Here is a 21,398-nt window from a genome sequence, read left to right as displayed (position 1 = left end):
CCTGTCTCAGGCAATGGCGCATCAACCGGCTGAGCACGCTCCTGCGCCGGCTCCTCCTCGTCGCGGGTTCTGGCTGTCCATGTGTCCGCAAAGTGAGTGTCGCAGAGATGTTTGATGACAGGCCAGCCGTAGGCGTTGGCAAACATGCGCCGCACGATCATATTGTTGTGGGCGTCGGGCTCGAGGCGGACGAGCACTTTGCGCCAGCTGAGGTCCTTGTGGTACGCGCGCGCAATCTTCTCTTCGACCTTCATACCTCCGGCGTCAACGGAGTCGCTTGTGACGTCAGAGGTCGTCGATGCTGTGTCCAGCTTCTTCACGCTGCTATCGCTTGAGAAGCGTCGCAGAAGGTTTGAGGCTGGTCTCTTCATGGGAGGCGGAGGGATGTCCTCGGGATGATAGACACGATCGTGAAAGATTGTCCGCGCGCGACTGCTAGGATCTGTGATCCATTGCCTGCTCGGCAGCGGTGGGTGTAAAATATCGCCTGCGGACTCAAAGATCGACGTCTTGGGTGGCGCTTGCAGCTCGCCATTCTCGTTACCAGTTATGCTGTCGCCGCGGGAGGCCATCGGCCGCTTAGGCTGCGTTACTACCTGACCCGTGTGGTGCTGATGAAGGTGAGGTCGCATGGTAGGGTTACTAGTCGTGCCCTCTTGGCCTTCTGCAATCTCCTCTGGGAGCTCGTCGTCGCCGTGGTGGATCGTTTGACCTCGGTGGAGAGCTTTGGTTGTCCTTGTCCTCTTAGGTACTTTCGACGGTGTTTTTGTACGCTCGGGCATGCTTGGCCGGAAAAGGTCCATAAAGCTATCAAGCACGCCCTTGTCCTGTTGCGAGGACTTGCCATTAGTCGTGTCGTTCGTCCCATTACTGGTCTGCACTTCCTGTTCGTTCTCTTCGTGACTGACTCTATTAGTCAAGCGCTGGTTGTCCTCGGCAGTCTCGTTCTCCGATGGTTGTGGTACGGTATCGCCTTCACCCGCATGCTCGTCATCGTCATCATCATCGCCACCATAGCGTTCCACGAGTACATTCGGCGTGATCGTGCTTGCATTGGTGCCCGTAAGCTCATGCCACCCCCACTCAGCCACGGTGCCAATAAGACCGTTTTCGCGGCGTGCCTTTTCCACCTTACCCAGTCCTCTCCAGTCCAAGAACAGCAGACAGCTCGTACGCAGCGGGACGATGCCGTCATTGACCACGTTGGAATATACCGTCCGATTCCTGAACATCCTCAACACCTGATGCGCCGGTCCGGTAGGTAGGATTCGCAGCAGAGGTTTCGCGCTTGCGTCTTCCTTAGACTTCTTCTCTTCTTTCGAACCAGCGCCCAGCCCACCGATCATTGCGTTCCAGCCATTCTTGGCGACCGAGTTCGGTCGCCATGACAGACCAAGATCCTGACCGGTGCGTCCTACTAGACCAAAGTCGAGTGCGAATTTGACATAAAGTGGGTTCTCGTTACTCAGACCAAGCATGGGCGCAGCCATGCAGATGAAGTTGACAGGCTTGATTTGCTCGAAGAACGTTGGACTGTGCTTCTGAATGTAGGCAATTGCGTAAGTCTGAATGAGCCCGCCCAAGCTGTGTCCGATGAAAGATATGCTCGTGAAGGTGTAGGGTAGATCGTCTGCCGTTGGTGGTGCTCTAGAGGGATGATGTATGCTGCTGTGTGAGTGCGAAGGCAGGCCATCGCGCTGATTCTTGTTCGCTTCGCTTTTGAACGGATCGGTTAAGGTGCGCGACAATGGCTTTTTGACCGGTAAGAACGGTTGATCCGGATAGGTGAAACGTAGAATGTACTTAGCAAGCCGCTTTCCCAGATACTGGATCCCATTCTCAGTGCGTACTGTATTGCCCATAAAGCCACGAACAATCGTCTGTTCTTCGTCATCATCCTCGTCGGCGCCCTCGATGTCTTCTTGGCCGCCCGAAAGAGGGGCTGTCGAAGTGTCTTGCGGCTTCTGACCCTCGCGCTCTGTCCGAGTTTCGCCAGTCTTCGAGCCATCTGCATCTTTGGCTTTGTGCTCCTCCTCACGATAGCGCTTCCTGCGCTGCTTAGCCTCCACTCGTGCTTGCTTTACGGTGGCGTCGATGGACTCCTTCAGGAAAAGCATGTCAGCACCTACATTGCTATGCAGGCCGTGCGTCACCACGACGAGATGAATCGTCCTTTTCTTCTTCTGCTTAGACTCTGAGTGGGTTTCTGGTGCATTCTCGCTCGTGCTCGTTCGGCCCTTGTCTATTGACGTTCGCGCAGACTGCAGCTCGTGCTCTGATGATGGTAGCGCAGGCTTATCCCACAGCGTCTCGGTATCCTCTGCCACGAGTCTCACAGCTTTTGAATAGACCCCAGCAGTCTGTACGTTGCCGTGCCGTCTCGCCCTTCTTCGCTCCTTCTCCGAAGTCTGTTGCTCCTTGATCTGACCTGGCGAGCCGTGTCCGTGACCCGCTACTGCGGCAAAGCCAAGCTCGAGGCTTCGTTCATCTCTTCCGACAAGCACTTCGAAGTTCACCGACGCTGAAGTACTGAACAAGATTTGCGAAGTAACCTCAATAATCCACGTTACGCTCTTTCTTTCGCGCTTTTGCCCGTCGTCACCTTGTTCAAAGCTCCACCGTCCTCTACCAGCATCCGCACCCGTCTGACGTATCTCCTCCGGGATTGTCAGCTTCGTTTGCCAGCTGCCGCCGGCCTTGAGCATCGGCTCATAGTCCGGCACGCCATACTTCTTCGGTTCTTCGACCTTCTTATGCGGGTTGAATGTTGCCGGGTATGTCGCGACATGCAGCACGTATGGGCCGTGAAGCCAGGCCGCACGTAATGGCACAGCGCATGTGTTCTTGATCTTTACATGCAGATGCGACGGAGTTGGTAGGATGCGGTCGTTGCTCGGGGTGTAGGTGAGAGTATAGCGGACGATCTCGCCGACCTTCACGCTGCCGGCTTGGTGGACTAGAAGCATCCTCTCTGTTCTTGGAAGCACGGCTCTCAAATTCTAATTGCAGATGTTTACGAGACGAGACATGAAATGGTCCCTGCCGCAGTGGTCCGGATGACGGAATTGAGGATGTCAGTCGGATTCAGAGACGAACCCATGTATTCAGCCGTAGTTAGTCTTCCCGTGCTCATTGGGACCCCGGACAAACCAAAAGAAGAGCTCGCGGCTTGCGCTTAGAAGGAGTCGTGCATGAGCGCGCATGAGCGTCCGTTTCGATGCACGATGAGGTAAGAATTCACTGCCGAGGTCTCCGTAACTTCCTGATCCGGAATCCCATTAACCATGGCGGTTTGCGAGTCTTAGGCACCGTATCAGTCACGATGCTGCAAACGACTCATCGACATAAGACCCGAACACAGCAAGGTCGATGCTCACAATACAAGATAGTCCAATGGCGAAGCGAAACCTTCTACTCGGCATCGATGCTTTCGGTACCATCTTCACGCCTAAACGCCCCATCGCGACACAATATGGCGAAGTAGCACGATCACTGGGTCTGAACGGTTTCACCGACGAGCAAGTCAACTCATCGTTTCGGACGGCGTTCAAGCAACAATCGAAGCTGAACCCAAACTTCGGCAAATCGAATGGCATGAACGCGGAAAAATGGTGGACGAATGTACCAAGTTTGATCGTTTCAACAGACGATGTTGAATATTCGCTAACACATCGATAGATTATCTACAACACCTTCGAGCCGCTCGTTGGCCCGAATGAGAAGCTCAACACTGAGCTCGCCCCCCGACTGCTTTACCGCTTTTCCTCCGAAGAAGGTTACGCTTTGACGCCCGGAGCGATGATGTTGCTGTCAGGCCTACGGGCAAGGCCTTTGCCTTCTTTCGACCGGGTCGTCGTCGGCGTAATAACCAATTCCGACGATCGAATCCCGAGCATTCTTACTTCTCTAGGTCTGCGAGTTAGTTCGCTCAGGTTTGGGAGCGACAGCTTGGTTACAAAGCTACCGACTAACGAGCAGTGTGATATTGACTTCACCGTAATGTCATATGATGTCGGGTACGAAAAGCCGGACAAGCGTATCTTCGACGCTAGCGAGGAGATGCTGAGATCAATACCGGTGCCGGGGGCCATCGAGCCCAATTCCTGGAGTAAGCTGTACGTTGGCGACGATTACGAGAAAGACATTGTTGGCGCGCGTGATGCAGGATGGTCAGCCGTGTTGGTTGCGGACACACCTCCAGAGAAGGCTGAGCTAGCTGAAAAGCCGCAAGATGCATCTGAGTTGAGCGGTCATGCCTTCGCCGTCAGAGACCTAGCAGAGCTTGCACGGTGGCTTGGTGTTGATGTAAAAGCCTCAATGGGCTGATGCTTTTTGCACTATTGCTGCTTTCTAAGTGCCAGGATATCGGAGAGCTTGATCTCGTTCTTGCCACCCCAGCCAGCCACACCGTCTTCGACTGCTGGTCGAACCTTAACGTACCAGCCCCACGTACGCTTCTCGAGTTCCTCTGGCTCGAGCACTTTCGCCCAAGAATCGTACAGCAATTCTATCGTTCGAAGTAAGTGACCAAGATTGCTGGCTTTCCGCTCCACACGAGCAGCTGCAGACGGCTTCTTTCCACTTGGGTCGACAGAGTCGAATGACTTCAGGAGGTATGCACGGGCAGATTGCGGAGTATATATGGGAAGTTTGCTATGGTTCCCAGCTGCGATATTAGCAGACGCGATGTCTGATCGGTTTGATTTTCGAAGCGCTTCCAAGTCCAGAGCCCAGAGAGCGGGCGGCCGGTTACTCTGGTCTTGAGTATCAGGCTCATCGTCCGTCTCGTCCGTCTGAGACTTTGACTTCGGTTCGCCCTCTGCTGGCTGGTTCCACTCATAGCCCCATCGTCGGAGCACGCGCAACCCCTTGCCCATGATACTGACTGACGGTTGACCTTCCGCCAGTCGCTCTTCAGCCTCAATCTCTGCCTTGTCAAGAGTTTGTATACCAAGACTGACAGCCCGAGATCGGCTAGTAGTACTTACGTAGGCTTGCGCGAGGCTCAACCTACTCGACAGAGGCTGCTCAGGCATGGTATGCTTCAGCAGTGTCACCGTAAATGCTAACACAAGCGGTGCTCGATTACTATGAACCACAGCATTAGACAGCTCCTCTTCACTAGCAGTGCTGACAGGGAGGGCTATGGACGCTTCGAGATCCAGTGGTCCTGATGGTGGACCCGCAGAGAAGTCATGTCGCTTCTTCTTCGCCGGAGATAATGCTGCATCGTCGCCAGCTGCCCGTTTCTTCGAGACACGCTTCGCGGCACTTATGATTTGCTTGGCTACCTTTTCGTCCGTGAATAGTACTGCGATATCAGTATGCTTCACTTTCGCAAGCTTTTCAGGTGAGTCTAGGCTCGCTTTCTGTAAGTCTTTAACCTTGCTCATCGCCTACCTGCCCATCAGCATGGTGACACCGCGTCTTGGATGCTGCTGAGGAAAGCCTACAGTTGCTAAAGGCACCTTGGCGTCTTGCGATAGGAAGCGCAGAAGCGCTTGTAGCTCGCCCGCACTCATCTCACGTTGGTACTGGCGATTCCGGCATGCCCAGGAATCAAAGCATCGAACCAACGTCTTCTGTTACACTATGTCCCTGTCCTGTGAGAGCACGCAGAGGTCTTCAAGAGCTAGCGTAGAGTAAGATGTCACACTACTTTCTGATGCTGCTTGTTCGGCTGCCAACTACCTAGCTACGTGCCTTCCCCTTGTCCTCGGACATCGGCACTAGCCCCGCCAAGAGAGCTTTGACCACGCAGAAGTGAAACGCTTCAGTCGCGTGCTTGAACATCGCATCGCATCACATCACACCACACTGCTATAACCCGTACACCACTTCCACGCCCACATTCAGCCGATACGACATGCCACAGCACGACAGACATTACTAAAAGTTCCAGCACCGCCATGTCATCACCACTACCCGCCCGCAGCGTTTCGCGCGGCCGCTCACGCACACCAGCTCGACCCGCGACCGCCGCCTCAGAAGACCGTGACCGTCGCGCCAACGGCACCCGCGACCGCGATACCAACGACGATGATGATATGGCCGACCGTCGCTCCCGTACCCGCTCACGATCACGCTCGTACCGCTCGCGAACACGCAGCTATACCCGCTCACGATCTCGCACCCGCACAACCTCCCCTCCACCGCGCCCCCTCTCCTCCAAAATCGTAATAGAGAAACTCACCAAAAACATCAACTCCGCTCACCTTCGGGAAATCTTCAGCACCTACGGCACCATCTCCGAGCTTGAAATGCCACTAAACCCGCAATTCATGATGAACAAAGGCATAGCCTACATCATGTACACCCAGCCTGCGTACGCGGAAGCGGCGATCGCGCATATGCACGAGGCGCAGCTGGATGGGGCGTTGATCAATGTGAGCGTGGTGTTGCCGAGACGGAGGTTCAGTCGCAGTCCGCCGATGAAGAGGCCGCCGCCGAATCGGTTTGGGGAGCCGCACCGGTTAAGAGATGGTGCGGCGCCGCCGAGAGGAGGCTATAGAGGTGGTGGGAGTTACAGGGGAGGAAGGAGTCCACCGCCGCCATTGTCGAGAGGGTACGGTGGACAAGGAGGTGGTGGTGGGTATCGGGATCGGTATGATGATAGGGAGCGGTATAGAGCGAGGAGTTATTCGACGAGTCGGAGTCCGCCGCCGCGGAGGAGGCGCAGTCCGAGCTATGCCGGGAGGAGTAGGAGTCCAACTCGTGCTAGTCGGTCGCCGCCGAGACGGAGAGGAGAGTATGATGCGCCGACGAGGAGGCGGAGCCCGAGCTATGATAGCTACGGGAGCAGGAGTCGGAGCAGAGATCGTGGTGGGAGGAGGCGGTGAGGTGAAGCAGCGGACGCAAGCGCGACGAGACACCCCACTGGTCACATAAGAAGCGGATGCCGACTCACCGCGCGAAGCTGCCAGCGCCGAAGAGTGGAAATCAGCGGCCCACGCCAGCGTGGGCAGCTTTGTGATCAAATGGCATTGGTATTGGATGGAGAACTGCAAGCTCAAGCAGCTAGTGGGGCCCGCCTTCAGCGTTCTCAGACCTCCTGAGACCAATGACGCACAATGAACCGACTTACAAAGAGAGAAAGCTCGAACATGAGATTCAGGCGGACCACAGCCGCATGCTGACTTGCAGCTAGCAGTGGCAGCGGCTGTGCTATGTAGGTTGAGCTTCCACCTGCTGAGAAGCACTTTGCAAGTTCTTCGCTAGTCGGCTGCGAACGCCGCCGCCCTTCTAGCGTGTTTCGTGTTCACATATACACATTGATCAGTCACCCACCTAGATACGCATCTTATCATGCAAGTCCTCCACTTGCATTTCTGCACGGTCTGCGCCACTCGGCAATTGCGCCGACGTCATGCTCGTTGATGTAGGCTTCCTCAGTAGCCCACCTTGATCAGATAGTCACCCAGTGTTTCCACCGTATTTGCTGCCGTCCCGGGCTGCACACTCTCCGGATAATGCGCAACGAGTAATGCCTGCTTCGTCTTGACAATCACAATGCCTTCTCGTCCCTAAGCCTCACACCGTCAGTGAGTCCTCACCCACCAATTCTCAGAAATCACTACCACGGTCCCTATCCAACCCCAGAAGTGACTGCGACTTAACGTACCTTCTTCCCATAAATACTCCTCTCATCCGCCTTCAACACCACAAACCGCTCTCCCGCCACATGCAACCCGGTACTCTGCACTTGCTTAACGCCGTCCTTCCCCGGGTCTCGGTAAGCTGCGACGATCTCTTGCATCTCTTTCGGCTGGATGTTGAATTTGGGGCTCGTTGCCCATGCGGAGGTCCCGTCGGCGGAGAAGATGGCGGCGCGGTCGACGGAGCCGGTGCCTACTAGGCTGTCCACACTGTCAGTGCCGAGCAAAGAAGGAAGGGGCAGGCCTGATGGGCGAGCGGAGGAGGATGGTGGGAATGGGATAGGTTACCTGGTGTCGATGTAGGCTTGCCAGGACATTGTTACGGCGGTTATGGAACGGTCTGAAAAGAGTGTTCCTGGGTCGCAGTCAGAGGGTCGAGCTGAAGGATGTCGTGGAGGTGGTAGGTTGTATGAGGCTCAAAGGCCGACGTTGGATTGTTGAAGGCTGCAAGCAACTTAATGCACATGCAAAGCTGCGGGGCCACCATTTACACCCCGCCATCAACACCAAAATAATTCACTTGTCATTTACAATTCCCACACGCAATTGCATGGTCACCTCGTGTAAGACAACCCGACATGCGGACGACCACAGTTTATGTTCCAGTTCAGGTGGTTGAGCTTGGGTAAATGGAGCGCAAGTATGGAGCAGAAGGAGTTGACATGACATTCAAGGGTATTTAGCTCGGTATCACGCCCTGACAAATTGCCAAAAAGCACTGGATATCTGTGTTTCTGCCAACAAACCGCTGATGGACCCGCTCATGCCTCATATCACATATTCGATCATAACAACATTCCTACCACGCCTCCCACTTCTGCCCACCCATAGCAATCAGCCGATTGAACAGCTCATCCCTCAGCACCATCGCGGTAATCACCCACGAATTGCCCTGCCGATCAGTAATCTGCAAGCCATCCGCCACCTCGCGATCAAGCGCCCAACCCACCACCAACTTCGCCTTCCATCCCAGCCCGCCGACCTTCTTCAGCTCCTTAATATCCGCCACCGGAATAGACCAGACGGGATGCAACTCCTCTGCCGTCCGCTCATTCGAACCCTGCGGCCCGATCGTCTTGTCAAGCGAAAATGACACGCACGGGATAGTGGCTTTGGTGCTGATGTACACATGACCCCTCTTACCGTGGAAGCGACCCTTGAAGTCGATCGGTCCAGTCAGATGATTCTCGCGCTGGTCGGGGATGACGCCGAGTCGTTGCTTCGCACCCTCATCGCCTATTTTAGCCTTAAGGTGATCGGCGCCGAGTGCGGTGGTGATGGTGCCCTTGGCAGCACTCTTGAATAAGGCCATGAGCTTAGCGCCCTTCTTGCCATGAGTCTTGTCTTTGTTGATGTCCACTTCGCCGGTATTTGTCTTGCCTGGAACGCTTGGGTCGTGCTTGATGGCTTCGTTGAGCTCTTCGCGTGTGGCGTTCATTGGGTAATCGGACCCAGCGGCGCGCAAATGCTCATCCGTGACGTGCATTGGCTGCTCCGCCGGCGGCTCGTGCGAGTGTGGTGGTGGTGGTAGTGGCGCTTTGTTGGCCTCTCCGATGCGGAGGAGGGTGAGTGTGAGCTGCGCGTTGGTCGGCACCCCCTTAAGGATAGTGTTCCGCAGTTCGAGCAATTTCTGCCAGTCAGGAAAGGTACGATTTAGCCATGATGCAGCAGGTTGTATAACTGGATCGCCAAAGAAGCCAAAACCAACGCCAAACGATATACCTTTCATGACCATGTAATTTGTGGTGAACAGAGACCCTGCTAGAACAGGCACAAGCAGGGCCGTCAGGCGAAGACGGTAAACATCTTGCGGGAATGGTGGCGTCGGTGATAGCGCGTTCCCAAACCGCTCCCACACGTCAGCGGTGGCGGCTAACCCATGCATGATCGGTCTCATCTTGTTCCACATAGTGGTCTCCATCGGTACTTTCGTCTTGTCATGATGCGGGGCGACTTTGCCGCCGGAGGCACGTACACGGGCTTCGCTTGCTGAGAACGCCATAGCGGTAGGGTCAGGAACGCGATCATTAGGAGTATCGCTGTCCTTCATACCTTCGATTGTCGACGCATCATGCTCAGGATGCTTCCCGCTAGCGCCCGCAATGCTAATGGTTGCGAGACTGTTGACGAAGTTGCTTGCCTCAGATTCGACAGCCTCACCCTTGTGTTTCTCAGGAGCACCGGTTATGGAGTCTGCTGAGCCCAGTACACCGGCTTTCGGTTTCTGCACGCCACCAGTCTTCCCGCTAACGAGGGCAAGTGGGGCTGGGGGAAATAGGATATCGCGAGATGGCGGATACATGATTAGCACGATTAGTGTGCTTACGAAGAGGGGAGTTAGCATGTCGAGAAGCCAGGCGACGGTGTAGGCGGCGCAAAAGGCTGCCGTTCGTTCCCACTCCCGCCAAGACCGCAATCGGGCAATGTGCTTGCCGAAGCCCATCATGCCGACGCCGACAGTCATATACAGGCGCTCAACGTTCGCACGGAGTTTGTCAGGCGAGAACTCTTCCTGCTCCGCATAATTGAGGTCCAGCCCGCCCGGAACTGGATATGGGTACTCCGTCACATGATAAATTTGCTTCGGGCGGTCAGCGCATCTTTTGGCGCTTTCATTGTGCGTAACACACCTTGTTGAATCTTCTAATTAGAATCCATAGATCCGCATTTGACATTCCGCCAATGAGCGGATTCTCGATCTTGTCGTCGGGTTCATTCCAGCCCAAGTCCACGACTTCCGCATTGTGGTCTTGCTGGGCGGCACCCTTCTCATCGTGATCCGCTACCGCCAAGGCATGACTTGCGCTGGGTTCATCGTGGAGTGTATCCGCGATTTCATGTTTGTTGGGATCTGTAATCTCAGGCAGAGGCAAAATGTCCTTAATGCTCGTCCCAGGGTTGGCCGCCGACGCCATGTTGATGACACTTCACAGCGCACCCCAATTCTGTAGGATGTCGAGGCCCAGTCCCAGCGGTGATCAGTGGAGTGTCGGAGATTGATTGGTGTGGTAGATTGAGTTCTGTTACCAGCAAGGCACGCTGCCGGTCAAACGCTAGATTTGCGTCATCGCGCAGATCACACGCTAGGCGGGAAGCGGAAAGCTTCTGTCTACTGCGAATCGGAGAAGGCATCAACTGATGTGGCTGAGTACGCTGTTTACGGACAGGAGAGGCTTCAAATCTTATGGGATCCAGTACGGTTTACATGAGGTGGTATACGAAACCCTGAGCCCACTGCAAGGTTATTGCGCCTTCGGGTAGTAACATCGATTGAGCTTGAGGAGCCCAACCCTTTACCTTCCTCCATGTCCAATATTCAAGCGTCTCGCCTCTATGTGCGGATGTCTGCGAAAGAGCAATCCGGCAGAAGCTCGAGGACGAAAGCGTCGACAATTTGTTCGGTCATTCGAGATGTTCTAAACGAGCCCGAAGTCGAAGTCGAGGCGAAGTCGAAAGAGGCACGCTCACGTGCGTCTACTAATGCCGGCGTAAGGGGGTCAAGCAAAGGGCCAATGACGACGTCGCGGCCCAAGCTCCCAGCCCTCGCGAATCTACTGCCGGCCCCAAGCTTCCACGTTCCTGGCGATTCCCTCGACTACGCTGACCGCCCACTGCAACTCAATCCGTCTCTTCACAGTCCATTGTGTACCAATACAATCCTCATAAGCAATGGCAACCCGGGGCAAGCGCAAGGCTGAACCCGAGGAGGAAGAGGAACTTCAGGAGCTACCGGAGGATGATGACGAGTAAGTCTGACCACTCGCGCTGATACAATGCTGTCGCCAGCCGCACGCAATGATCGCACAGTAGCCGCGTGCACGCAGTCACCGTCGCCGGAGCGCGAACTGTTGAACGTCAATGATCTTTCCATCAATTGGTCAGCGTGACGATGAATGTCCACGTGCGTCGAGCTGACGGTGACGCAACAGAGAGGAAGAAGAGGAGTACGAAGACGATGATGACGTAGAAGATGAAGAAGATGATGAAGTTGACGAAGCTCCTGCGCCCGCACCAAAGAGCGCTCCTCGTAAGTGTCACACATTCCTTGTGCCAGCACTGTCTGACGCATGGCGCATAGAGCCGGCTGCCAAAAAGCGAAAGACGCAGCAGCCTGAGGAAGTAGATGACGAGGACGACGTTGAGGGTGCCGACGATGATGAAGTCGAAGGTGCTGACCTTGAGGATGACGATGAGGAAGCCGTGCCAGAAGATGAGGACGATGAGGTAATTCTCGACCAAGTTACGTTATCACACCGCCTAACCTATTGCAGGACGATGAGGAAGTCGAGACGACTGCAAAGAAGAGTGGACCAACGGCCAGTGCAAAGGCGAGGAAGGGCGGTCAGGTGCCGAAAGAGGCAGACTTGGCAGAGGTTGAGGATGATGACGAAGAGGACTAGCACACCGGCTTGCTTGCGTGCATTAGGTCATTCGTCTCTTGTGCCATCAACGGCGTGTACTAGATTCGGTATTGGTATCGCTAAAAAGAATGTTTTCATCTGCGGCAACGCAGTCCACCCTCATATTGGTGCTTTCTCTCGAATGTGGTTGAGAAGGAATAGAGCTATGTCCCCGGACATGTTGCACTATTGCGCAGATCCTCGGCGCTTGGTGACGAAGTCAGGAACGTCTGCCATCACTGTATCTCCTTGCGTATTCGAGGTTTTGTCCGCAGGTATACCCTGGGGCTCCTGCTCAGCCGGTGAAGGCGCCAGACCGGGAAACATAGGCCTGGGAGATCCTCCGCCATCCACTTCTTCGCCCTGCACAGAACCCTCATCGTCGCCGTCCTCTTCAAGCTCACTTAGCTCGCTCTCGTCATCAGCAGAGTCATGTACGCTGCCTGGCATGCTGTTGTCAAACGAGGCGTCACCTGCAGCAGACCTGTTATTGTCAATGACGACTTGCACCCTGGTTCCAGCTGTCGCCTTAAAAGCAGTGGCGGCCGGAGCCCGCTGTTGGCAGGCTTCCGCAGCCGTACGGATTTCGCGGCGACCCACTCCGATTTTCTTGCGCTGAGGCGCTGAGTCGGCTGGAACTGCGGGCGTGGGGACGGCAGGAGCGGTAGCAGCAACAACCGGTTCGGTCACGCCATCGAGGTTCATCAAGTGGTTGAGACTCATCATTGGGTTCCGCAACGGACTGGCAACAGGCTTTGGGCGCACCGCTTCTTCTTCTTCCTGCTTTATCCTCCGCTCGTCGTCCGATAACTGTTTGCCGACTGTACCGAACAGGTACGCATAAGAGTCTCCAATCAGGTCGTCAATGGGACCAGGCTTCATAAGTGACTGATTTACCTTCTTCAGCTCCTGCACTTCACGTAGGACATCGAGTGCTGGCGAGTTGCCCTGGTCTTGAGCCTGCATCCACTGCTCCAGCGGCTCTTTCCGTGCTAGGAAGTCCTCATGCGCAATGTTACTGAAGGTTGAGGTTTCCAGACCCTCAGACAGCTGCGCATAGTTTCGAAGCAGACGCAAGTATGCATTGCAAATCTCTTGCCACACCGTACTATGCTCGAACATATCGTGCGGTCGCCGCCGCACCCTCCGCGCGAGAGCGTCCAGACTCTGGCGATCTTTAAGCTCCTCCAGGACTTTGACGAAAAAACGCGTGTAACGTGTTGTATATACGAAGTGCCTGCCGGCTCTTTCGCATTCTGGTCGCCACACCTGTAGTACCATCGTCTTTGTGAACATTTGCTGCATCAGCTCATGCTTGGCGGCTGCCGCGCCAGTGACTTCATCAGAAACCCTGCCATTGATGACGGGACCAGCCGCCTCATAGACAATGTGCGCAGTTCGAGCAATGATCCTGTGGTGCCAGTTGGACTTGTCGGCGGTGCGGAGATTCTTGATGATAGCCAGCACATGAGCTTGCCAAGCACCGAATTCTTGTGGAAACGTGACGAGGCGAGCATAGGGCGTATGCTGCAATGCTTCCCTGGCCTGCTCGAGACTGAGCTCACCCCTGCTTACAAGCTTGTGGACAAGGCTGACGAGCTTATAATGTGGCTCTAAGGTAGGCTCTCGCCTCTCGCGGCTGTCTTTCTTGTCCGGAAGTAGCTCGATGGCGCGAACGAAGGGCTCTAACACTTGCTGTGCGGTAGGTGCCTCGTTGTGCAGCCTGACATGATCCGGTGCAGTGTGCATCTTCCATAAGATCTTCCCAAGCATGTAGCGCAGAGTCCAGCTCTGAGGCCTGTGTGCAATGGCACGGTTAATGAATGTCTTCGCTAGCTTCCAAGCCATGTATACGCGCAACGGTGCGAACGGTTTGCCTTTATCGAGACCTGTTGGGTGGCTCAGAAATTTCTCAGCGTCGTCTACAGCGAAGGGTAGCATGCTGAACGGTTCCCGTGACGAGCTGTAGAGCCTAAATGCAAACTCTGTATACAGCTCCGTGGCCTTGTCCAGCGTTTCCGGCGCATCGTCGGAAGAGCGATGCAGTAATGCTGTGGCCATTGTGTAGCAGTGGATAGCCGCCCGCTGTAGCTGTACGATCTCTGGCATGTTATTGTTCAGCTTCTCCGCAGACCAGACCACAGATTCTTCGATCTTCGTATCATAAGCCTGAGCCAGCCGTAGCCAAGTTTCCCAGCTCTCCGTACTGTATTCCAGTTCCTGCATGAAGAGAGCTATAGCAATGTCTACATCATCAGTAGGGACCGGTGTGGTGCGCTTTTGCGAACGGAACTTGGTAAGCGCCATGTAGCCCATCAAGAAATACCATCCCCTATCGGCTAATGGAGCGTCTGACCTTGGACATGGCGACACAGAGAGCACATTGCCGGCGCCTCTAAGGCAGTTGTACAAATCGACCGGGTTGATCGGCGAGCGTATGAACGTACGGTAAACCTCCCTGTTCCGCATAATAGCGTCACTTGGTTTCTTCCGCGGGACGACTGCATGTACCCTTTCGAAGGCATCCTTCAGCGGATGCTTGATGAGGTCTCTGATTGATAGCTTGGCCGCCTGTATCAGACATAAATCCACGGCATGCCATGCAACGCCCCGCTCAAGCAGAGGGTAGGCGTCGCGCTGGCAATGGTGCTCTATCAGCTCGTACGAAGGGTCGAGGAAGCAGTTGAGGCCGTACAGATCATAGAACACCTGGGCCTGTTCGCTTTCGTACCCTTCGACGTGCTTCATATGAACGAACTCATCCTTGAGCATACGGACAAACATTTTGTTCGCGCCGCCGCAAAAGCCGCGTATTCCCAGGTTACGATGCACGCAGCGAAGAAAGTCGAACTTGTCTACCTCCAAGGCGGGATAAAGGTCGCTGTTCTGGTAGATAGCTTCTCTAAGCAAGGCATACAGGATCATCCATATATTGATCTGCATTTCGTGAACCATGTCCGTCGCAGTGGCGAACGCAGGGATAGGCTGTCCATTCGCCATTGTCGGAGGCTGAGACTGTCCGACCCGCAGAGAGTCCTCGAAGACATTGAACACTTGCAACAGCTGAAGAGTGCCGCCTAAAGTTGTTATGGCAGACCGTAGGGCGGCATCGTCAATGCACTCAAGCGCGTCATCCGAAGCAAGTATGAACCCTGCAGTTTTCGAGACCATGCTATTCAGCATACGGAGGATGCGAAGCACCATCGTTTGCCGTTCACGCTGCGGCAGCTCGACCGTTGTTTGCGAACCCAGTTCGCGGAGGACGAGGGCCATGATGTGGAAGTAGCATGATACTACCATCGGTATGTGCTCGATTTTCTCGTAAGCGTCGCGTAGTCGAAGCCACAGCATTAGTCTGACTGCTAGCTTACTGTTCTGTAGAAAGCTGATAAGATCTGGAGACACTCGTGCTAATGCAGCAGTGTCTGCTTCATCTTCTAATTCCGACGCCGGCTGACCTTCGAGTGCGAGAAGCAGAGGCTCTAGGCCCTCTATGACCGCTACCGGATCACTGGCATCCTGGCTTGTCACCTTTAGAAAGAAGTCTTTAGTTGTCAGCTTTGACAGCTCTTGGTCGAGGGCAGTGACAGACAGCTCGGACATGACAGCGTTATTCTGCAACAAAATGATTGGCTCGCCTGCACATACGAACTCGGCTCTCAGATCGTGCAAGCATTGTATTACATGGTTTTCGGGTATGGTAGCATCGGCAGCAACGGCGAAGGCTGCTGTCCACAGGAAGCGTAGGAAGAGCTCGTCCCTATGATCGTTTCGCGCCGAAGAATTTGCGCGGAAGTACATCGCTTCTCGTGCAATGTCCGACCATCTTCCAAGCCTATGGGCTTGCGCTTCAACTGTGTCAGTCGCCACTCCACTGTCTGGCTGCTTGATCAGAGTGTAGATGTCGAGATGTAGCTCAAAGATGGTCTGCACTGTTACGGCCGTAGAGTGTATCTCATCGTCATGCATACTGGAAGCGCCTGTAGTTCGCTCCAGATTTGTCCGAAGGCTCTCATAGATGGAATCATCGAAGTTGACCAGTGTACGAACGACGTTGGTCTTTAGGTCGCCGGGCCATGTATAGTCAGTATAGGTGTTCGCTTGTACGTTGCCCATATGATTCGGCTGTAGTAAGTGAAGTAGCCAGTCGTAGGCGATGTCTTGTAAAGAGCACCATCCACTATCCACGCTGACAAGGAAGCGAACAAGCCCATCGTTCGGCAATGGTATAGTCCGGTTGACACTTTTGGAAGTGCTCGTATTGCCGAAGGAGGGTCCCATGCCAATGGCACCGCCAAGGCTTCCCACGTCAAAATCCTCGCCTTTCTGGAGAAGGACATATGCCATTTGTTCGCTGAAAGTGTTGAGGAATGACAGGATGTCAGCTTTGGCGGCAGGGAATGCGTCACTTACGGACTCATTGTCATCGCTGGTACTCGCGGCTTCGGTTACGCTACAGAGCTCTTGCCGGACTTCTTTCGCCTTCTCGAAACCAACAACACCGATGCGTTCGAAGAGGTTGCTGACTGTCTCAAACATCCACTCGTCAGCAGCCTGAAACTCGTTGATCTGCTGATCGTACTCCCATTGCTGGTTAGCTTCGAGCTGGGCTTGCTTGGACGGTCGGCTATCTATCGGCTCTGTAGCATTGGATTCTCGAGCACGCGTACGCCTAGTCTTGGTGCGGGCATCTTCCGGTCCGTCTTGGAGGCCCGAAGCATCTGCTGAGCGCTTTCGAGTCGCAACAGTCATCTCTGGAGATGCAGTGGGTGCACCGTGAGTGTTAATGAACATCTTGCCGCGGACATGCATACTGGCATCTGCAGCTGCTATCTGCGGCTGAACAGTCGGCCTGCCAGCGTCCAAACCAGGAAACTGTTCGCTTATGGACGTCGGCCACGACATTGGCTCAACATCCGCGCGGGTTACGATGTCGATCTGCATCGCTTCCGGCGTAGCGTGGATGCGGTATGGTATATCGTTACTCGTGTCAAAGGCAATAGCTGGTGCAGGGGCGTTAATGCTTGTACCATGCTGTTCAGCCATGAGCTGCTTGAGGAGCGCGTCTCCAACTTCTGCCCAAGTGGTAGGCGCTTTCAACACAATCCGCTGAGGTTGACCGACACCCTTGCCGGGCATCTGCTCATGCTGTAATAAGGTCGTTTCGAAGCGAGTAATTTCCGTGAACACGCTTAATCGATGTCTCAACGCCTTCGCTAGACCCTTCCGCTTTCTTTTTGTCAGCGGAGTCTGGACCAACGAGAGTACGTCATCCAGCTGTACAATCAGTGCTTGCAGCTGTTCGATCACCATCCCTTCTTCGAGTCCAGGTAATGATAGGACACCAGTCAGACCTTCATCGTCGCCTTCGAGCACAGCTTCTAAGCAAAAGCGCGCCACCCGCTTGCTGTCTAGGATGCTGCCAACAGTTGCGGTCTTGCGCCACAAATCCAGATCGGAATCATCTTTATCGAGTGCCTGCACAAAGTGGTCGAGCGCCGCAGAAGCCTCGCCCAAAATCTCACGCAGCGTGACATGCAGAGTGTCTAACCTGACAGTCAGGTACTCCAGCCGAAATTGTGCGTAGTTCTTATGGCTCAAGTGCAGAATCTGCGGTAGCGTGCTGGAACCAGCGTCCAGCCCGCCGTTTGCCACAAGCTGGCCAGTTTGCAAGCTAACATGCTCGAATGGGTTGCCATCAGTCTGCGGCCCATATAAATCGATACGCTGAAGCTCCGTTTGTGACTCTGGATACCGGAAGATCTCGCTCTCGAAGAGCTCGCGGTAGGCTTTTGCAGCCTTTTCGTACGATGCAGGTCCTTCGGCATGATACTGGACAGCAATTTGGTACAACTTCAATGCATCCTCAATTTGAAGTTCCTTCGTGTCATCAATATCGATGTCAGATTCGGAGTCTGACTCAAGATTGAGCGCCTTCCAGCCCGACATGGTAGGGTAGTCTTGTTGTTTCAGTGTAGGATGATGGGACACGAAAGCTGAAACTTCACGCCTGTTCGAGAAGCCATAAGACAAGCTACCACTGTGATCGAGCAAGCCTGACAGTGATCAACCTTCGCATGTGTAGACACTTGAGGGACAACCTTGACTGTTCACATGTAACGAAGTGTCGCGTGCGGAAGACGCGCGCGAGCTACTGCCCAAATGAGAAAGGCCCGTGCTTTAACAGTTATCTGGCCAACGGTAACGCCTCGTCCCAATGCGCCAGCTGGAGAACCAGGGCAAATAGTTAGGAAGTCACCTCGTAACTGGCATTGCCATCCTGATAAACCTCAGTGTCGCAGATTGTTTGGACTTCCTCCACAGTCGTCAGCTGTTCCTTCTTGGCCCTCTAAGAGGATTGGAACTCGACGTTCCAACGCAGCATGGTGCATACCGCCGTGCCCGAGTAAGCCTGACCTAATGTCGTAAACAGCGTGGGGACTGAGACCAGACTGCTAGACTGTACGAAGACGATGCGCATTCCGTAGTCGAGATACGAACAGACAGCCTCTCCTCCCTTCGCGAACTCGGTCCGCCCGACCTTGTCCACATTGTCAAGCAACCCGTGAAGAGCTCAGCGAAGCAGGTACGGCATTCGGGAGTCAATGGCGCGGGTCTTGGTATAGTTGTCGGTATACCAGCTGAGCACAGTCGCAGATTGGTATATATCATCATGTCACTGGCATCGATGCCTCATCCTCGGCAAGCCTCGCGGCATACATAAACACCCTAACCCACCAGCCGCACGACAAGCAAAACAAGGTCATATCAGGCCTTTACTGGTACCTAACGCTCTGCGCTACCTTGGTGTAAGCTTGGCTGACCATGGCAGCTGCTACAATGCCTTTTCGCGAGTGGACATGCGTGTTCAGGTGCAGATCCCAGGCACTGTGGAAAGCTACTGTGTCGACGAACGGGGCAACAAGCTCGAAGCCACAGAGGAGCATTGGCTGGAGACATACCTCTGTAGTGTGTTGAGGGCGTACTCGTACGCGGACAATGGTTCCGGAGACTCCATCAAGCGAATAATAGGCGTAAGACGGTTCAATCCCGTAACGAGCACGGAGCAGGAGCACAAGTTCTTGGATGCGGCAGAGAAGCTCTTCTTTAGCGGTAAGCTACGCAGTGGCAAGTTGTGAGTGGCATGTGCTCACGTAGCACAGGCTGGCAATTGGGCTCAGACCCAGAGATACAAGTACCCAACCTTGTCGCGAACCACCTGACTTCTGGACTATTGCACTATATCAGAACGAGCGGACGTTTCACATCGGGTATCAATCTCTTCGAGAAGCTACGGACACGTGACCCGGAGATATCGTCGCTGCTCGCGAAGGTATACATCATGGGCGATGAGGAGGTCAAGGCTATCCAGTTGCTGCATGAAGCGATTGAAGAACTGCCGATGGACTACTCGTTACTGGACTGCCAAGCGGAGTTCTGCATCAAAAAGGGAAGAGGTGATCTGGCGCTTGAGATTGCGAAGCGAGGAGTAGTCTCAGCACCGAGCGAGTTTGGCACCTGGGCGCGGTTAGCGGAGATCTATGTTGCGTTGGAGCAATGGGATCATGCATTACTTACCCTCAACTCATGTCCCATGTTCACATACCAAGATAAGGATGCGCCGAGGCTACCGGAGCCTGCGAGGGTGTCTTTGCCACTTGCACCGGAGACCATTTGTGACGAGATCGACGATGCAGGAGCGGCGCCGGAAGTCGACATGGTGCATCCAACCTTACGGCGACTGGCTGCTGGTAACTACAAAGGCACTTTCCACAAGGCGTACATGCTCCTAACCGAGATCACGAAGAAGATCGGATGGGATCAACTCCTGAAGATCCGAAGTCAGGTATTTGTGATGGAGGAAGAGTATCGCAACGAAAAGCAGCATCAGCCTGGCGATCGCAGTAGGAATGCAAGCACCGTTGCCTTGAGAGGAACGGACACGCCACAGCCGAACGGTCACGGCGAGCCAGAGGTCCACGAACCGCCTTCATCCGCAGACTCTGACGGCCCGCCGCAAGCGAACGGCGAGCCTCAAGCAGCAGCATCACATCTCGATCCCGACGTCTCCAAACCATCACAATCCGTCACGGTCCGTGCAACGGAATCTTCCACACCCGAGCCTCCTCATCCGCCAGCACCCCACGCCAACTCCTCGTCTTCTGCCACGAACAACACTGAACAAGACTATACTCAGTTTCATCACAAGCGGCTCTGCGAGCGCTGGCTCGACAACCTCTTCATGGTTCTATACGAAGACCTGCGCATTTACACCATCTGGCGGACGGAGGCGGCACAGTATCGGCAACAACAACTGGCGTACAAGAAATCCGCGGAGGAGTGGGAGATCCTGGGTGAGCTTGCTGAGCGATTGCACAGAGATGATGAAGCGACTGAAGCCTGGAGCAATTGCTTGGGAATGCGTTTCAGTCCCAAAGCGATGAGGGGCATGCTGGCCGCTTTTGAGAGCAAACGCGACGGAAGGAGTGTACTAGACAGTCTTATTCGGTTGGTGGCGTGGCAGTATCGGTGGTATTCTGAGGTGAGCAGCACGCTTTCGTGTTGCGGCCATGATCGTTGCGCTAACGAGCTTCCAGTTCTCACCCGATCTGCTCTTCACCACGCGGAAACTCATCGAGCAAGAGGGCGCGGTCAAGGTGCGAAGTATCATACAAGCTACATCGTTGCCGCAGCATATACTGGACCTTACCCATCAGTACGCTGGGCTTTGCGCAGCGTTCAGTAGTAGCGGGACCGACGGATGACCGGGGGGGGGCAATACTATAGCACTTCGGCCGGATTTGTATCCGAAGGAGGTGTTCGGCGAAACTGGAGCTGCAGCGATGCTTGCACGCGGAGGAAGAGCGACAGGAAGCTTTGTCGGATGAATGGCAATTTGACCCTGTGGCATTTGCGCCCTGTGAGTGGCATGTACTAGAATAACGTGTTAGCTGAATACCCTTTGCGCAGGCATCATCTTGCCGTGTTTGGCAATACCTAAGCGGTCAAACTCCCGTACGCATTCACATTATCTTCAACACGCTAAACGCGCTAGCATCGCCTTGGGTTGCGACGTGAAGATCTCGACTCGACTCGCATCGGAAACGGAAGTTGCGACTGCTTTACGCTCCTTCCGGTTCAGCTACGCACCGTTTGCCACCCAGCCACTTAATATTCATTGACTACTTCTGTTCTGAGCATCGTGGCAGTCTCATGAGTTTCGCAGTCCAAGCCGTGTGGCAAGGTTAACTCTATGAAGCGCAGCGCATCACCATCACCACTAGGAGGAGAAGAGCGGTCATCCGCCAAGCGGGCGTCGATGGCGGCCACTACGACAGCGACG

General features: G+C 54.6%; 8 protein-coding genes across 8 annotated transcripts; 4 read left to right on the top strand and 4 right to left on the bottom strand.

Moving 5' to 3' along the window:
* Positions 1-29: 29 nt before the first annotated feature.
* On the bottom strand, positions 30-2,966 carry BAUCODRAFT_52749 (uncharacterized protein; the record flags this gene model as incomplete). The annotated part of the gene is made up of 2 exons (XM_007681713.1): positions 30-2,220; positions 2,263-2,966. Coding segments are annotated over 2 exons (2,895 nt in total), but the record flags the coding sequence as incomplete, so codon positions are not given.
* Positions 2,967-3,393: 427 nt separating this feature from the next.
* Positions 3,394-4,326, top strand: BAUCODRAFT_125979 (uncharacterized protein; the record flags this gene model as incomplete). Its single annotated transcript, XM_007682071.1, has 2 exons — positions 3,394-3,621; positions 3,679-4,326. 2 exons carry the CDS (start codon positions 3,394-3,396, stop codon positions 4,324-4,326), a joined length of 876 nt encoding a protein of 291 aa, XP_007680261.1.
* Positions 4,327-4,337: 11 nt separating this feature from the next.
* BAUCODRAFT_76812 (uncharacterized protein) lies at positions 4,338-5,522 on the bottom strand (the record flags this gene model as incomplete). The annotated part of the gene is made up of 2 exons (XM_007681733.1): positions 4,338-5,396; positions 5,454-5,522. 2 exons carry the CDS (start codon positions 5,520-5,522, stop codon positions 4,338-4,340), a joined length of 1,128 nt encoding a protein of 375 aa, XP_007679923.1.
* A 642-nt stretch (positions 5,523-6,164) lies between these two features.
* BAUCODRAFT_41459 (uncharacterized protein) lies at positions 6,165-6,395 on the top strand (the record flags this gene model as incomplete). Its single annotated transcript, XM_007681693.1, has 1 exon — positions 6,165-6,395. A coding segment is annotated over one exon (231 nt), but the record flags the coding sequence as incomplete, so codon positions are not given.
* Positions 6,396-7,388: 993 nt separating this feature from the next.
* On the bottom strand, positions 7,389-10,570 carry BAUCODRAFT_151416 (uncharacterized protein; the record flags this gene model as incomplete). The annotated part of the gene is made up of 4 exons (XM_007682070.1): positions 7,389-7,523; positions 7,622-7,856; positions 8,459-10,236; positions 10,286-10,570. The coding sequence occupies 4 exons, from the start codon at positions 10,568-10,570 to the stop codon at positions 7,389-7,391; spliced, it is 2,433 nt and encodes an 810-aa protein (XP_007680260.1).
* Positions 10,571-11,324: 754 nt separating this feature from the next.
* On the top strand, positions 11,325-12,055 carry BAUCODRAFT_27333 (uncharacterized protein; the record flags this gene model as incomplete). The annotated part of the gene is made up of 4 exons (XM_007681570.1): positions 11,325-11,401; positions 11,585-11,682; positions 11,734-11,879; positions 11,927-12,055. 4 exons carry the CDS (start codon positions 11,325-11,327, stop codon positions 12,053-12,055), a joined length of 450 nt encoding a protein of 149 aa, XP_007679760.1.
* A 186-nt stretch (positions 12,056-12,241) lies between these two features.
* BAUCODRAFT_125974 (uncharacterized protein) lies at positions 12,242-18,004 on the bottom strand (the record flags this gene model as incomplete). Its single annotated transcript, XM_007682069.1, has 2 exons — positions 12,242-12,576; positions 12,637-18,004. 2 exons carry the CDS (start codon positions 18,002-18,004, stop codon positions 12,242-12,244), a joined length of 5,703 nt encoding a protein of 1,900 aa, XP_007680259.1.
* Positions 18,005-18,283: 279 nt separating this feature from the next.
* Positions 18,284-21,196, top strand: BAUCODRAFT_37962 (uncharacterized protein). Its single transcript, XM_007681676.1, has 6 exons — positions 18,284-18,461; positions 18,515-18,641; positions 18,713-18,837; positions 18,888-19,168; positions 19,219-20,597; positions 20,653-21,196. The coding sequence occupies exons 1-6, from the start codon at positions 18,439-18,441 to the stop codon at positions 20,818-20,820; spliced, it is 2,103 nt and encodes a 700-aa protein (XP_007679866.1). The 5' UTR covers positions 18,284-18,438; the 3' UTR covers positions 20,821-21,196.
* The last annotated feature ends 202 nt before the right edge of the window (positions 21,197-21,398 follow it).

The sequence above is a fragment of the Baudoinia panamericana genome (assembly GCF_000338955.1).
Source record: "Baudoinia panamericana UAMH 10762 unplaced genomic scaffold BAUCOscaffold_12, whole genome shotgun sequence".
In the NCBI taxonomy this organism is placed as follows: Eukaryota; Fungi; Ascomycota; class Dothideomycetes; order Mycosphaerellales; family Teratosphaeriaceae; genus Baudoinia; species Baudoinia panamericana.
The sequence above is the reverse complement of the archived record's forward strand: the minus strand, read 5'-3'. Positions and strand labels throughout refer to the sequence as shown.

What these genes read in the sequence shown, in the direction of transcription:
- BAUCODRAFT_37962 (XM_007681676.1), top strand. Translation starts at nt 18,439, where the DNA reads ATGGTGCATACCGCCGTGCCCGA. An exon ending in GTCATATCAGGCCTTTACTG is followed by an intron (nt 18,838 to 18,887) that starts GTACCTAACGCT and finishes TGACCATGGCAG; the next exon opens with CTGCTACAATGCCTTTTCGC. An exon ending in AGTATCGGTGGTATTCTGAG is followed by an intron (nt 20,598 to 20,652) that starts GTGAGCAGCACG and finishes ACGAGCTTCCAG; the next exon opens with TTCTCACCCGATCTGCTCTT.